Raw genomic sequence first — 15,627 nt, forward strand, 5'->3', positions numbered from 1 at the left:
AAGCACAAAAATGGATTGGTATTGCGATTGACAACGTGATGCTTTCAGATCGGTCGTGCATGGACGAGACGAGACGAGACGAGACGCGCAGAAGAGGACGACAGACAGGGGGGTCATTTCCATGTGAGGAGGCGGAGGAGGAGGAGGAGGAGGAGCCTTCCTTCTCCATCATCGAATTGGACTCCACCGAGGCACGCACCAACTTTATGGCGGGATTCCGACTCCGATGTGAGTGGAAGCTAATGGAGAGACGAGCTTTCATGTCTCCATCGACGTGGAATGAACGAATGAATGATATACGTGCCCTCGAATTATTGCAGGCTTTCTTTTGTGTTTACGATTCTGCAGCAAAACACATTTACCTCTCTCTACCTACGAATACTATAAAAGAGTCTTAACACAACAACACTGCACATTATAATTATTTTTTTTAACTCTAATAATTTTAATTATTTTTTGAAAAGAATAATAAAATAGTGCACATTACAACAAGGAGAAGTGAGACTGTGGTCAGCCATTAAACAAAAAGAATGGACAAGAAAATGGCTTCACAGCATCATATCATCAAAGTTCATAATGCACATCACAAATAGCTTATGCAACTGACAGCAAGCACTAGTAGAATCCTTCACGAGGCCCTGTACAAGTGAAAGGTTAGCATCATTGAATGCCTCTGCAGCTGCAATGCATCACCATAATTGCCACATCAATGAACATGCTCAACATCAATGCCAAGATTGTGTCATCCAAAGACAACAGGTAAATTTGGTGAAACAAGGCATTGGTGCACCAGATATAAATTGCCCTGTGGAAAGCACACCAAGGTAGCCAATGCTAACCATATACCCCCCACCAACAATAACACTTGTTTTTTTAGGTCAAACCAATAAATTCTTGACGTCTGAGCAAGTTAAGAATTACAAAGACTAAATGTGATTTGGTAGACCATGCAATGTCTGAGCAGGTTTTCGGTGGCGACATATGTATAACCAAAAACAATATATAGATGACGAGTTGTTCATATGAATGGTTATGAATACAATGGAGAACAGGCTTCCAGATGATCGGCAGCTGCAAGTGAGACTTGTTGCATCAGATGCCCTGCAAAAAAAATAGCAGCTGCCTGTTTCCAACTTTCCATGTTCAGATTATATTTAAGATGGAACGTAAAGAAGAAGCAGAACATTTTGTTCGACTAACAAGCATTCTAATCAGTAGGACACCTTGAAAAAACGAAAGAAGGAGAAAGAAATTCCAGTCATCAGCTAAAGTAAACAGATTTTCAAGTTGTGGTAACTCATTGAGTGCCACAAAAGAAATTCTTTCAACTAATTACATGCCAAAACAGATATTTTTCTTACAGGGATGTTGACTGCACTAGCACTCATAAAACCTACAGAATTGTTTATCTCTCTTCATTCATAAACTGATATTTTCTCCTTTTCTTTTGAAGATTCTTTTCTCAATCCAAATTAAAAAAAGATGTTTGCATAGGTAGCGAGGAACAATGATTGGCAGCTTTTTCGTTCCATTTCTATATATTTCAGATTCTTGTATACACCAAGTGCAGTTCTTGATATCTCGTTGTTACGGTTAGCTGATTGGATATATGTCGTCTACATCCATCTAATCAGTAACAACTACTGTGTTGCGATGCAATTTGCCACCGATCAAGAGTCCTCTTCCCCAGCCCTAGCAACTTTGCAAGAGAGTCAAAAGATTTCATTCCGGCCATATCTGGGCCAACCCAGATCTTTCCAGAGCGAGTCAACAGATGGGCCAAAGCAGTTTTCAAAATAAGGACCAGCAGTTTTGAGATCCTGTCGGATGGACACCAAAGTGGCATGATAACAGTAGTCTGAGACCACTTGAAGGCTTTTATCACACACAAAGGTTGATCACATCTGAACATTGTTTGATGTGTCAACAGATTCCACTCCTAGTTCCAACTTTTATTCACTTAAAGAGATCTAACTCGACCAAACTCCCAGTAATCTCCAACTGATCAGACTCATGGAACATAGCTGAAGCAGTAAGGCAGATTCCAGCATTTCAACATCCGAGTCACCAACTATAAATGTTTCCTGAATAACAAGTGTCAAACTATTACCACTCTTCTAACTAAGTGGTGCTTCTAAGACTAGCTAATGTTGATTATCTAATCTGGCAACACATTTAAAATTCCATGCATTAAACTTTTTTTTCTAATAGAATTCATTAGCAAGGATACCATCACAACCCGACTTGATGGAATAAGTGATGCATAAACTTATTGAGCCCAAATTGTTGGCCCAAAATACTTAAGCCCAAATTAATAGTCATTCACCCATCAAACCCTTACAAACCGATTCAAATCTTCCCCTACTTCCAATATGAGACTAAACTATGGCTATTACGATATTCCATATTTAAAAGCTTCACATCCTTGTCAATATCTGAAACATAACCCAAAATCAAACCCTTAGTAGGGTGCACATAAGAACCAAATCTAGTGTTGCCTCTACATTATGATGTGCCGCTAGACTCATCTAGCTATAGTCCTTTCCCCTCACTATGCCTAATATTAGGACAGCTCTGATATCATTTGTCCTTAAACACTATTAACTTATTGAGTCTAACAACTAATCCTTTCGTTCAAGTCAATAATAATACACTCAACAATACCAAACAAGCCAAGAATCAAAAATACATCCGTAAATTATTCAAAGCTCAATACATGAACTATTTTGTTAAGATCAAATCCTTTATTGCATATCAATTGGACACTATTTGAAAGTACAGGGGTATTTTGGTAAATTAGACTTGGAGTTCATATATGTTTTAGTATCCAGTGGATCAGAGGATGTCGATAGTATGTGACTCCTAAAACATAGTAGCATACAGTATGCATTCCAAGGGTCTTGTTCCCTGATTCAAAACTCTTGGAATGAAAATTCAACAAAATCAAAGGGCAGTCTGGTGTAAATAATAGCAGACTAAAGCCCGGTCAGTCCATAAAAAATTCCTGTCTCAGAATTGTTACCTGGGGACAAAAGAAAGAGATGCAAAGAAAGAGAACAAGGAAGAAAGAGAGAAAGGGAGAAGACAAAACACAGAGAAAGAGAGGAAAAAGTAAAAGGGAGGAAAAGAAGAGAAGCGGAACTTTCAGTATGGTTTCAAGTTTGATTTTTTAGGAATCAATCTACTAACCACTACACAATCCAATGTTTGAGATCCAAAACCTCCAATACCGACTGTCTAAATAGCAGCATGAGTTTACCTTATTTGAAATAAACAAACCAATTTTTAATTAACTTGCAACCTCTAGTATCTAGATGGTGTTAGAGCTTGAATCCAACATGAGAAAATATCAGATTTATCTTTTATTCAAATTAAGCAAAAGTGGGTGACATTAGCAATGAATGAGTGGGGTCTGACTAAATTTTTTAACACTTTAATCCAAAGGCAAACTGCTACCATTTGCCTAGCCCAAGGTTAGACACGAGTAGCGAATACGGTATAATGGTTGAATGCAATCCAAACAAAAAACAGTGGAGGAGCTCCCATTAATGAGAGATTTAGAGATACTCGATGTATGCAGTTTTGTCTATAAATAGAGAGCTTGTCTTCATGACTCGATTCATAGTCAACAATCTAGCAATTAGGTGACCTTACTATTGAACCCGAACCAAACAAATACCTAAAAAACACAATAATTTCATTGTTTTCCTGAAAGCTTCCTTTAAAATATGGGTAATTGCACAGTTAGATAATTTTGATCAATGAATATAATAAATGTGGGATGATAAAATTAACCTTTGATATAATGGTAAGATTTCTCCTTTAAGACCTAGGTGATCAAGATTTGGGCTGATTACATATTACCCATTGTAATTAGCTACCTTTAGTATCCCGGTCCCTACATTTTCAAATGTTACATTGGGATCTCTATACTTAAGAAAGTAAAACATTAAGATTCCTATATAGGGTTTAAAAATAATTTCATAAGGTTAAAAAAGAGGAGTTTTATTGGAGCAATGGGGATAAATGTTTCACTTTCGTAAGTATAGGGATCTCAATATAACTTTTTAAATATATAAGAATCGAGATGCTAAAGGTAGCTAATTACAAATGATAGTCTGTAATTAGCCCTCAAGATTCAAATAACAGAAACACTCTTTGTAGGTAATGTTCCATACCTTGACCGCCCCCAATCCTTGCATCGGTGGGATCCTTATTCACTAGATTTGTCAATTATAATAAATGTGTGACTATTTGAGGAAGGTAAATAAAATACAATGATACATTATGTAATCCTTGCATGACTATATTTTAAATGTCACATTATGCACAATGTGATTTTCTTTGTAAACAAGGTTGTGTATATTTTGATGAACTTTTCTTTTGATCTCACCAAATTCTACGAAGGTAGACAGGCTATAAGAAGATGTCAAAGGTTGAACCTATGGAGACCTACAGTAAGCTCATCAAAACAAGGATAGATCAATATAATTTAACCAGCGACTGTTTGATTATATTAGATTGTCTTTAGGACAAATTTATAACAAGCTCTGGCAGGCTAAAAGTCGATATAACTATATTAAGCAGATCAATAATCATCAGATATCACTTCGATGACCAGTTGGAAAAATTTTCATAAGAGATTGGAAGAGGATAGCAAAAAAGAGAAGAGTCAGCTGCTAGTAGGCAAAAGACTCCATGTAGATAAGTAAATGACTGACACTCAAGTATCACTATATAGAAGAAGGGTGCTGCATTTTGTAGAAGATAGATCTAGGGAGTAACCGTTAAAAATCAATTATGAGGATGACCAGTGATTGCAAAAGGCGCTCGGGCGCTCGCCTAGGCGCTCGGGCGAGGCGAGGCGAGGCCCGAGCGCCTCGCTAATGTCCCAGGCGGCGCGCTTCAAACAGGCGCCGCCTGGGCGCTCGCCCGAGCCCAGGCGCTGGGCGCTTCGGGCGAGCGCCTGGGTAAACTAAGGCGACCACTTACCTGGTTCGGTCCTGGTTCGATTGTTAGTTGGTTCAATCGAACCAACTAAACCGATATAACCCAAACCCTAACCCTAACCCTAACCCAACACTTACCTGCTACCGCTGCCGCTCTCGATCCCGATCCCGATCCCGATCTCGTCGCTCGCTGCCGCTGCTCGCCGCTGCCGTTGCTCGCGCCTCCCGCGAGCCCTCCCGCGAGCCTTCCCGCTGCTCGCGCCTCCCGCGAGCTCTCTCGCTGCTCGCGCCTCCCGCGAGCTCTCTCGCTGCTCGCGCCTCCCGCGAGCCCTCTCGCTGCTCGCGTCTCCTGCGAGCCCTCCCGCAAGCCTTCCCGCTGCTCGTGCCTCCCTCGAGCCCTCCCGCTGCTCACGCCTCCCGCGAGCCCTCCCGCTGCTCGCCCCTCCCGCGAGCCCTCTCGCCTCTTGCGAGCCCTCCCGCGAGCCTTCCCGCTGCTCGCGCCTCCCTCGAGGCCTCCCGCTGCTCGCGCCTTCCGCTCCCTTTCCCTTTCCCGCCGCTCGCCGCTGCTGCTGCCGCCGCTCGCCGCTGCTGCTTCCTCGTTTCTCCTCAGTATACTCTTAATATTAAGTTTATTTGAATTTTGAAATGATTAATTTTCTGTTAATAGATTAATAATATATTATTTTGATTTTAATGTTGTTAATTTTTATTTATTTGAAATTATTGTTAGGTTTCAACAAAAATGGCAAGTGTAGAGAGCAACTCAATAGAGTCTCCAATGGTATCAAAAAAAGATCCTGCATGGAAGTATAATTATTTGAAAGATCCGAAAGATCCTAATGCAGTGACTTGCATATTCTGCGATAAGACTACCAGAGGTGGTATTTTTCGTGCAAAACAACATCTAGTAGGAAATTTCAAGAATGCAGCAGCTTGCAAAAAATGTCCACCTGAGGTAAAAGAAGAGTTGCTAAATTATATGAATGAAAAGAAGACGCAAAAGAATGAATCTTATGGAAATTTACCAGAAGACAATGTTGAACATCTCAGGGATGAAGAAGAAGATTATTCTGCGAGTATTAACCCAAGTGAAAAAAGAGTATACGACAAAAAGGGAAAAGAAGTTATGAGTACTAAGAAAGGTAGAAAAGGACCGATGGATCTATATATGCTTCAAGGATCCCAGAAACAACAAGGGCAAGCAGGAGGCTCAAAATTGAGACAAACAAATATAAGTGATGCTTGTGATAAAGAAATAAGAGGAAGAACAATTCAGCACATTGCTCGCTTCTTCTATCAGGCTGGTCTTCCCCTTAGTACAACTCGTTTAGACAGTTTTAAGGATATGATTGAAGCTATTGAAAGATATGGTGCAGGATTAAAACCTCCAAGTTATTATGAGATGCGAGTTCCATTGCTGCAAAAAGAATTGAATTATACAAATGACTTACTAAAGGGTCATAAAGAATCATGGGCAACACATGGTTGCTCTATTATGTCAGATGTTTGGACTGACAGGAGGCGCAGGAGTATAATTAATTTTATGGTTAATTGTTCTTTAGGGACTATGTTTGTGAAGTCAATAGATGCTTCATCTTTTGTAAAATCTGGAGACAAGATATATGATTTACTTGACAACTTCGTGGAAGAAATTGGAGAACAAAATATCGTTCAAATCATAACCGACAATGGAAGCAACTATGTTTTAGCGGGTAATATTCATCTTTTGATTTTGTTAATTATTTTATCTTCAATTAAGTGTGTTAAACTCTTAAGTCTTATCATTTTTGTTATCCTTTGTCTCAGGTAAATTGCTTGAATCAAAAAGACAACACTTGTATTGGACTCCATGTGCAGCACATTGTATTGATTTAATGTTGGAAGATATTGGAAAGATCGTAGAAATCAAGAAAACCTTAGAAAGGGCAATTTTTGTTGTTGGATTTCTTTATAATCACGTTGGGGCTTTGAATATGATGAGAGAATTTACAGGGAATAAAGAATTAGTGAGACATGGTGTTACCCGATTTGCTACTTCATTCTTGACATTACAGAGCGTGCATCGTCAAAAACATACTCTGAGAAATATGTTTACCTCTGAGAAATGGGTGACAAGTAAATGGGCAAAAGAAGCAAAAGGCAAGAGGGCTGCTGATATCATCTTAATGCCATCCTTTTGGAATCATGTAGTTTATATATTAAAGGTAATGGGCCCTCTTGTTCGAGTCCTTCGGTTGGTGGATAATGAAAATAAGCCTGCAATGGGATATATTTATGAGACTATGGATAGAGCAAAGGAGACGATTAAAAGATCTTTTAATGAAAATGAAGAAAAATATGAGAAAATTTTTACAATCATTGACGAAAGATGGAATTGTCAACTTCATCGTCCCTTACATGCAGCAGGATATTATTTAAACCCTGAATTCTTTTATAAGATTAAATCTGTTGGATTTGATGCAGAAGTTTTGGGTGGGTTATATCAGTGTTTTGCAAGATTAGTTCCCAGCATTGAGGTTCAAGATAAGATTATTCATGAATTATCTTTATATAAAAATGCTGAAGGTCTTTTTGGAATTCCAATTGCCGTTCGATCCAGGACAACTATCTCTCCAGGTATTAATAATTTGATATAATTAATTTCATATATATTATGTTACTATGTTATTGCTAATAATAACATAAATTTTGCAGCTGAATGGTGGAGTCTATTTGGAAATTCCACCCCGAACTTACAGAAATTTGCTATCAAAGTACTTAGTTTGACATGTAGTGCTTCGGGTTGTGAGCGAAACTGGAGTGTCTTTGAGCATGTAAGTATTACTAAATATTTTTATTTTAATTAATTTATTTATTTAGATATATGTATTAATATATTTTTAAATTATATGACATGACAGATTCACTCGAAGAGAAGAAATCGGTTAGAACATCAACGATTGCACGATCTTGTTTACATAAAGTATAATCAAGCTTTGAAGACTCGTCATGATTTGAAAAATAGATTTGATTCAATCTCATTGCAAGATATTGATGATTCAAATGAGTGGTTAGTAGGAGAAATGGGTGCTAACTTGCAAGATGCTGAAGATGAGCTTGTATTTGAAGATGATAGATTGACGTGGGGAGATGTGGCAAGAGCTTCAGGTGCTGGAGAATTACAAACATATACAAGACAGATGTCAAAGAGAAAAATGAGTGCAAAAGCTTCAAGCTCGGCTCCTGCTATTGTTGAAGACATAGAGAATGAAACATATCTTGATGAAGAGGAAGGAATCGAAGAACAAGAGGAAGAAGACGAATTCAATGAAGATGATTTGTGTGAAAATGACGATAATATTGATTATGATGAATGACTTTGATGTAAAATTTTAATGTTTTGAATTTTGAAACTTTTTGTTAATGTGACAGTGATTTTGTATCTTAGATTTTCTTAATATAATAGCATATTTTTATTTAAAATTTTAAATAATTATATTTATTAATTATATTATATATTTTTATATTTTAGCGCCTCGCTTCGCTCGGGCGAGCGCCTGGGCGAGCGCCTAGCGCCTCGGGCGTTTTTGGACCTTGGCGCCTTTTGGCGCCTAGCGCTTTTTAAATCACTGAGGATGACAGGCCCTATTCCTCATTCTATATTGTCTCTACTGCAACTCTCTCTCATTCTCTGCTCCCATACTCTCAAATTATTGGCATTCTATTTCTAACCAATCTTATAATATCACCTGCTTTCTCAGATCAGCAGACATTCATATATCAAAAAGTTCATCACAGCAATGCTACTCTCTGCTGGAAATCAGATTGAACCATACTAGAAACTATTCAGATCTGATCAAGCTCGATCTGACTCTTGTTCTGACCAGCTTCTCCAGGAACCATTATGTTATGTCTCTAAACTTATTCTCACTTGTTTTACCAACAACTTGGCAGAAGGCAGCATCTTTCATGATGAATTTTGGTAAGTCTACTTATCCATTGCACCATCTTAACAACATGCACTTGGTTTTAACTGGATTTGTCAGGAAGTTGAAGTTGGAACTGAAAGCACTGACATAAAAGATAAAGATCTTTGACTTTGACATTTCTGAATAATCTTAAACCAAAAAGGCAGCATATTCCATTATGAATTTTGCCAAGTCTAGTTATCCATTTCATCATCTTAACATCATAAACTTGGTTTTAGCTAGATTCATCAAGAAGTTGAAGTTGGAAATGGAAGCACTGACATAAAAGGTAAAGATCTTTGAGTTTAATATTTTTGAATCTTCAAGCCAAACTTGATTTGACTGAGTACTATTTTCCATCCTCGGCTGGGAGATTTTGGTCCAAAGAGAGTATCGAATCCATAAAGGCCTAGTAGTTAGAGGACTACCCGGAGTTTAGATACCTTGGTTTTTGAAGAATGTATGCAGAAATGGTGCACTGAATAGATTAATCAATCAGATACATTGAACCAAATGAGATTGTGGACTGGACATACATAATTTAACTACAATCTCATAAATCACTGTAAGGCAGGCAAGGGAAAAAAATTCTACAGAAAACAAAAGCTAGCAGGACCCAGAACTAGAACAAATGCACAGATATCTTTCTGGAACAGGATTAACATTTAAAATTCAAGCATCGTTATGATATATCAACACTCCCAACCACTACATGACAGATATGTCCTGTCAAAACATATATTAGCATAAGCCACATATTCCTAACAATATTAGTTATCATCAAGTGGCAACTTGTTGTTGCACTCAAGGATGAGACCATGCTTGTCAAGGATGAAAGTTTTAGAATCTTGGTTGCACAAAAGAAAATTATAGCAGAAGCAGAAAACATCTAACTTTGACAAGAAGATGAAAGCTTGGCAGATTAGCTCCAATTACCAGCATACAATTATGCAAATAAGAGATGCTTTTAATATAAATTATACATGTAACTCAATCAGAATGTAAGATTGTCAGATGAGATATCAAAAAAAAAAATCATCATGTACAGCTTAAGAAAAAATAGAGCAAGTCAAACAGACCAAAACTAAAATGTTAAAGCGAAAGAAGGAAGAGGATATACCAATCAAAATTTATCATGTCTCTGTTGCAGTCCCAACTGTCCCTGTTTGTACATTAGGACCATCTTGGTTTTCATTATCGCTGTCAGATCCATGATCTTGAGTATAATTCAAAGTGGACACAAACATGTTACTTCCATAACCTATGTTGACATAAGAGGTATAGGCAACAGGTGCAACCATTCCACTTAAATTATTCCAAGGGCTCCCAGAATTTCCGTAATGGCCCCTATATCCAATGCCAGAATTATATACTCCTCCATAAGGTTGTCCATAAGGGTAATGAGGAAAAGGTGTTGCTGCACAATATTGAGAATAACCATTACCTCCAAAGCTTTGGTAAAAAGGGTCTTGATAGGGGACATAAACAGGCCTTCTTCCACCTCTTCCGCCAAAAGCTCTTGGACTATGATGATTATTATTATTTCTGTTATTTGTACAATTAGTGTCATCTTTTGGAACTCCTATCTTGACCTGTACAGGCTTCCCATCCAACTCGTGGAAGCTTTTCTGTAGTACCATCGCCACAGAGTCCTCAGAAGAAAATGTGATGAAGCCAAAACCCCTTGGCCGTTGTGTCACATTATCATATATAACAACTGTATCGACAACAGATCCAAACTTCTCAAAATAACTCTTTAGCTCATGTTGTGTGATACTACGCGGTAAACCTCCTATAAAAATCTTTTTTGAGTTAGTGTTCCTGCCATTGTTAACGTCACCATTGCTATTTCTGGTGGACCCCCTGGTCTGATTAGGATTCTGGTTTTGGTGGATTTTATCTCTCGGTATGGCTTGCTTCACTTCAACCTATAGACAACACAGTTAACAGATGAGACTTATCAAAACTTAGAGGATCACCAACAGAAAAGGTTGGTACTATAATAAGTCTCCCTCCATAAAGTAAAAAGTCATACCAAATCGTGACGTATGCTGAATAAAACATCTTAGACAGAAAAGAGTGATCAGTTAAACATTTTTCTTGGAATTAATACAAACCTCAAATCCCCCTTCCGAAAAAGGAAAAAAAAACAAATAGTCCTACTAGATCGCTAAAACATCTTAGACAGAAAAAAATGATCAATGAACAGTTTTCATGGAGTTAATACAAAGAAACCACATGTCCCCCTCCGTAAAGAACAAAAACTCATAGCAAATCACGATACATGATGAAGAAAACATCTTAGATAGAAAAGAGTGATCAATTAAACAGTTTCTTGGCCTCATACAAAGAAACCGCAAAATGCCCCTCCATAAAAAGCAAATAGTCATACCAAATTGCTATATATGCTGAAGAAAACATCTTATACAGAAAAGAGCGATCAATTAGGCAGTTTTCTCGGACTTAAAGACAAAGAAACCACAAGCTTTCGCGCAACAGGTGCGGCAGACATCAGGAGTACATCCATATAAACTTGCAAAAGACATGCAACACAAAAGTCTATTTTTACAACGACAAAACAGATGGAAAGAACAACGACGCTTCCCCAACTTCCTTCCGCATGAAACTTGGCGGGCAGTTCAGGAATAGAATATCCAGGGATGATTACTTTCTAAATCCCACAGTAAAAAACGTGAATAAACCAATAATTACAGTAAAAAAATCATTTTTTTATGCTCACTTTGAAAGGTATTGCGCGGTAAAAAGGTAAAAGAAAAGAAAAGCGAGGGAGGGGGGCCACCAACCGTTCTCCGAAGAATGACATGCTTGGGGTTCTTGAGCGCGGTCTCGGCGCCCTCCGAGTGGGCGAACAGGACGAAGCCGAAGCCCCTCCCGATCCCGGTGACCCGGTCTCTCAACACCATCACCTGCTTCAGCTCTCCGAACGCCCGGAAGTGCTCCTCCAGATCCTTCTCCTGCGTGTCCGACGAGATGCCGCCCACGAACAGCTTCGTTCTCTGCTCCGGCTGCGTCAACGACGAGGAGGAGGAAGAGGACGGCCCAGCGACTTCCGGCGGCGACGGCGACGACGACGACGACGGCGAAGTCGGCTCCATCTCCCCCTCCTTCTGCCGCTAGGGTTTTGGCTACTCGGGGCTTTGGCTTGGACTAAGGTCGGAAGAAGTCACACGAAACGAAGGGGGATTCGTTGCCTTATGAGGAACAGATCACTTAAGCAACGGACGGTGGATAAAAGGCCTTGTTCGTACGGAAAGATCTTGACCGTCCATTTCAGGATAGTTAACGAACCCGTATCAGAGTTTGAAACGGAGATGGCTTTTACTTGGAGATAATTATGCTTGAGATTATGTTTCCCTAATCCCAGAAATTTATATCTCTAATCTAATGGTGCTTATGATAAAATCTTATTTTAAGATGTTAATATTATCATCAACAATGCTTGCATGTCTATCAAAAATAAAATAATAATAATAATATGATCAAAAATAAAATATTTAGACAAATATTCTTACTCAACAATATAAAATCTCACCATTTAGATAAAAATATAATATATCTCATGATTACCTGTGTATATTTGATCGAAAATAATTCAGTTTGATTTTATATCCAAATTTACAATCATATTTATCTGAAGCAAATATGAATAGAAATTAGATATACCAAGTCAAAGAATTTGAGACAAATATGTATATTAAATAAAAATAAGATGTTATGAATTTAAAAAATCAAATACATAAAGTAGATTTTTAATCATTTAAATCTCTTTCACATAAAGATATTGTCTGCAATAATTTTAATCATCTATTATGGGATTCAAAAGAAACATAATTAGGCTTTGTTTCAGATCAACGAAGCTTGGAGGACAGCAGGCAAGAAGATGAATGGTGGTGGATGCATGCATGCATGCACATATGGAGCTCTCACTCCTCCGCAATCCCATCTTCTTCCCTTGGAGGATTGGAAGACTCGGTTATGTATCAGTCTGCAACAAATGATGTGTGTGCTGGAGCGAAAGAGCACATTTTGCAGGCTGAATTGAGTCCCAATAATTGAGGTGGTGGTGTACAGCCCCCACCATGGCTATTTGCCCTGATTGCCTGGGAATCGAATCCAGCACTCCTGTTGCAGGGTGCAACTCTCTCATTTGGAATTGCTGGGGAGCTTGTTCTGCAACTCGGCAACATGTCTCTCTCACAATAATTCCAGTGATGAAGAAGAATTTGGCAACTCTTGTTTAAGATAACTCGATTTTGTCTTCATGGCTATGCTTGATTCCATGTTGTTCGAATTGAATGCGACATCAGCTAATCCGTACCTGTCGGATCAGGCAACAGAGCGAAGCATCTCACTCCCCTGTTTGCAGAAGCATGCATGAGGTATCTTTCGAGAGCTGGAGAAGAAGAAGCTGGTTTGTTGGTGTCATGTGCAATAAAGGAGGCATCGCCGAGTGCATGAGCCAACGCCCAGCACAGTGATCCTCTTCGAGGCCAAGGAAGCATGTCTCGGTACGAGCAGGCCACACCGCATGCTGTGTGTGGCCTCGCCAACATTCTCACCTTTAAATGCCATGGTACCACTCGCGTACATTGAATTCCAGCTCGGTGTTCCGCTTTCCTCATCCATGACATCTCGTGATCTGAAGCGATCCAATGCGATGGGCCAGGGAGGTGGCAGCACTATGTGTACTGGTTTGGGACCTCGGCACTTCACACCCTGTCTTGTTCATGATCCAGCTGTCGAATATGGTGGGCAAAGATCGATCTTTCTTGTTGGATTTGAATTGTCGAGGCTAGAAGATCTCAGCTTCCATGATTTCACTTCCGGAGCTTCTACCTGCTGGGCATGCACAGGACAAAACCCTGTTCTCGTAGTAGGACCCGTAGACTCGAGGTCGAGGGTGGAGAAATGGACTTGGGTGGGTTGATCGGCGTTGATGATGGATTGGTGACCAGTGCGTCTTCTTTCCACGGTGGTGATGTGCTCTCTTCTTTCCACGGGAGGCATGATTGGAGCTGTCTCAAGATGGCAAAAACTGAAGCTTCCTCTCTCTTGCCTGATGGAGAGCAACCGCTCGACTTCTCTGCATCAAAGCCGGAGTCTTTGCTGCTCACAAGTGATGGTAGAGTGCCGACTTCCTCTTACACTGGACATGCAGGTAAAATAAAGAACATGATCACTTGCTTTCGGGTTGCTTTCATTCAGTGTAACAGCAGGCAACTCGTCAAATGTGTTTGATGTCTCGTCTTCCTTCTCAAACCCTTCTTTCCTGTTGCAGGCTTGCATTTTGGTAGATTGGGTGTCAACTCTCAAGGCAGCTTCACTCCCTCTCAGTTGATGGAGCTCGAGAACCAGACCCTGATCTACAATTACATTGATGCAAATGCCAGAATACCAAGCAATCCATTTAGCCCAATTGGATTCTCTGCCTTCTCAACTGGATCTCTTAGAGCCTCTGCATGTAGTAAGAGAGCATGGCGAATGGAAGATTGCTGTTGTATACATTTCTCTTCTTCTTCTACTGGAGTTCACTTCTGTCGGTACCTGAAACCTTTGTTCTTGCTTGTCTACTGTGGCAGCTGAACTTATGGGATCATTCCATGGGGGAACATGTGGGAACGCCGATTCAGAGCCCGGAAGATGCCGTCGGACCGACGGCAAGAAATGGCGGTGCACGAGAAACGCAGTTGGTGACCAGAAGTACTGCGAGCGGCATCTGAATCGGGGCCGCCATCGTTCAAGAAAGCCGGTGGAAGGACCCTGCGGTCGAGCCACGCGCCCGACGCCTTTCATCTCCTCTTCGCAGGCTGGTCTCGGCAGTCGATCATGCGACGGCTTGGCAATGGCTCGGCAGCAGATGAGCAACCTGCAGCCACAGCTCAATCGGTAGAAAACCAGGAAATCTTGTTCTGAGTTCAGTAGAATTCCGAGCTAATGGTCTATTTTGCTCTGCAGGATTAAACTAAGCGAAGAGAAGGCAAGCACTCGTTCTAAGGTCTCGGAAGAACTCTGCAAGCTAACCTTGCTCAGCTCATTCCCATGTCCAAAACTCTCCTTTCATGAAGATTTTGGATTCGTTTCCACTTGTTCCTCCTCTCTTCCCCCGAGCAGCTCCCGGATAGACAACAAGAGGAATGTCCTCCCACCTTTTGAACTGGATGAGCAACAGCTCCAACCTCGACAATTCACCTGGTATGGGAGAGGAGACATGCAGTTCGACAGCGACGAGCTCTCTGCCCCCATGCCAATGATTTCCGACTTCTTGTCCTGCTCTTCCTCTCCACATGAATCGAGTGTCATTTGGGAAGGCTCTGCCGGTGGGCCGCTTGCAGAGGCTTTGAAGAACACTGGCAAGGCTCCAGATCATGCTAAGCAATCATCCTTGGATCTCAGTGTGTGGCCGCACTACAAGTAGCCCAGAGCACAAGACCAGTCACAGCACTTGTTGTTGCTCTTTGACCAAATGAATCTACAGGTTGATTCCCAGTGAGCGGAGAGAGTTCAGATGGATCATCTTGTTTGTTTTCCTGATTTGTTACCTGTTCTTGCCTTGTTTTTGCTGGCATTTCTGATATGTCTGAGAATTGCAATATATGTATGTGTGTGTGTGTGTTCTTGCTAAATCTGGGAGATTCATAGGTAGGTAAGAAACTCAAATCCTCATTCAAGCTTTGTTCTTTGGCTAATGTGTCTACTCATCCACTGTTTCG

At 40.2% G+C, this 15,627-nt stretch overlaps 2 protein-coding genes across 6 annotated transcripts; one reads left to right on the forward strand and one right to left on the reverse strand.

Moving 5' to 3' along the window:
* Window positions 1-843: 843 nt before the first annotated feature.
* On the reverse strand, window positions 844-12,085 carry LOC103982199 (heterogeneous nuclear ribonucleoprotein 1). Of its 3 annotated transcripts, none has more exons than XM_009399041.3 (3): window positions 11,701-12,085; window positions 10,017-10,824; window positions 844-1,101 (listed from the first exon to the last, which is right to left on the reverse strand). In XM_009399041.3, the coding sequence occupies exons 1-2, from the start codon at window positions 12,010-12,012 to the stop codon at window positions 10,030-10,032; spliced, it is 1,107 nt and encodes a 368-aa protein (XP_009397316.2). In that variant the 5' UTR covers window positions 12,013-12,085; the 3' UTR covers window positions 844-1,101; window positions 10,017-10,029. The 3 variants fall into 3 exon arrangements, with proteins under 3 accessions (XP_009397316.2, XP_009397314.2, XP_064963040.1); XM_009399039.3 differs by having other exon boundaries at window positions 844-1,123; window positions 11,701-12,084; XM_065106968.1 differs by lacking the exon at window positions 844-1,101 and having other exon boundaries at window positions 10,054-10,243; window positions 10,341-10,824.
* Window positions 12,086-13,581: 1,496 nt separating this feature from the next.
* On the forward strand, window positions 13,582-15,585 carry LOC103983302 (growth-regulating factor 7-like). Of its 3 annotated transcripts, none has more exons than XM_018824942.2 (4): window positions 13,582-14,075; window positions 14,196-14,414; window positions 14,497-14,803; window positions 14,873-15,585. In XM_018824942.2, exons 1-4 carry the CDS (start codon window positions 13,763-13,765, stop codon window positions 15,330-15,332), a joined length of 1,299 nt encoding a protein of 432 aa, XP_018680487.2. In that variant the 5' UTR covers window positions 13,582-13,762; the 3' UTR covers window positions 15,333-15,585. The 3 variants fall into 3 exon arrangements, with proteins under 3 accessions (XP_018680487.2, XP_018680489.2, XP_064963041.1); XM_018824944.2 differs by having other exon boundaries at window positions 14,196-14,381; XM_065106969.1 differs by having other exon boundaries at window positions 14,196-14,378.
* Window positions 15,586-15,627: the final 42 nt, after the last annotated feature.

This window comes from Musa acuminata, chromosome BXJ2-4, assembly GCF_036884655.1.
Source record: "Musa acuminata AAA Group cultivar baxijiao chromosome BXJ2-4, Cavendish_Baxijiao_AAA, whole genome shotgun sequence".
Classification (NCBI taxonomy): domain Eukaryota; kingdom Viridiplantae; phylum Streptophyta; class Magnoliopsida; order Zingiberales; family Musaceae; genus Musa; species Musa acuminata.

What these genes read in the sequence shown, in the direction of transcription:
- LOC103982199 (XM_009399041.3), bottom strand. Translation starts at nt 12,012, where the DNA reads ATGGAGCCGACTTCGCCGTCGTCGTCGTCGTCGCCGTCGCCGCCGGAA. An exon ending in ATGTCATTCTTCGGAGAACG is followed by an intron (nt 10,825 to 11,700) that starts GTTGGTGGCCCC and finishes TGTTGTCTATAG; the next exon opens with GTTGAAGTGAAGCAAGCCAT.
- LOC103983302 (XM_018824942.2), top strand. Translation starts at nt 13,763, where the DNA reads ATGCACAGGACAAAACCCTGTTCTCGTAGTAGGACCCGTAGACTCGAG. An exon ending in CTCTTACACTGGACATGCAG is followed by an intron (nt 14,076 to 14,195) that starts GTAAAATAAAGA and finishes TTCCTGTTGCAG; the next exon opens with GCTTGCATTTTGGTAGATTG. An exon ending in GCGAATGGAAGATTGCTGTT is followed by an intron (nt 14,415 to 14,496) that starts GTATACATTTCT and finishes CTACTGTGGCAG; the next exon opens with CTGAACTTATGGGATCATTC.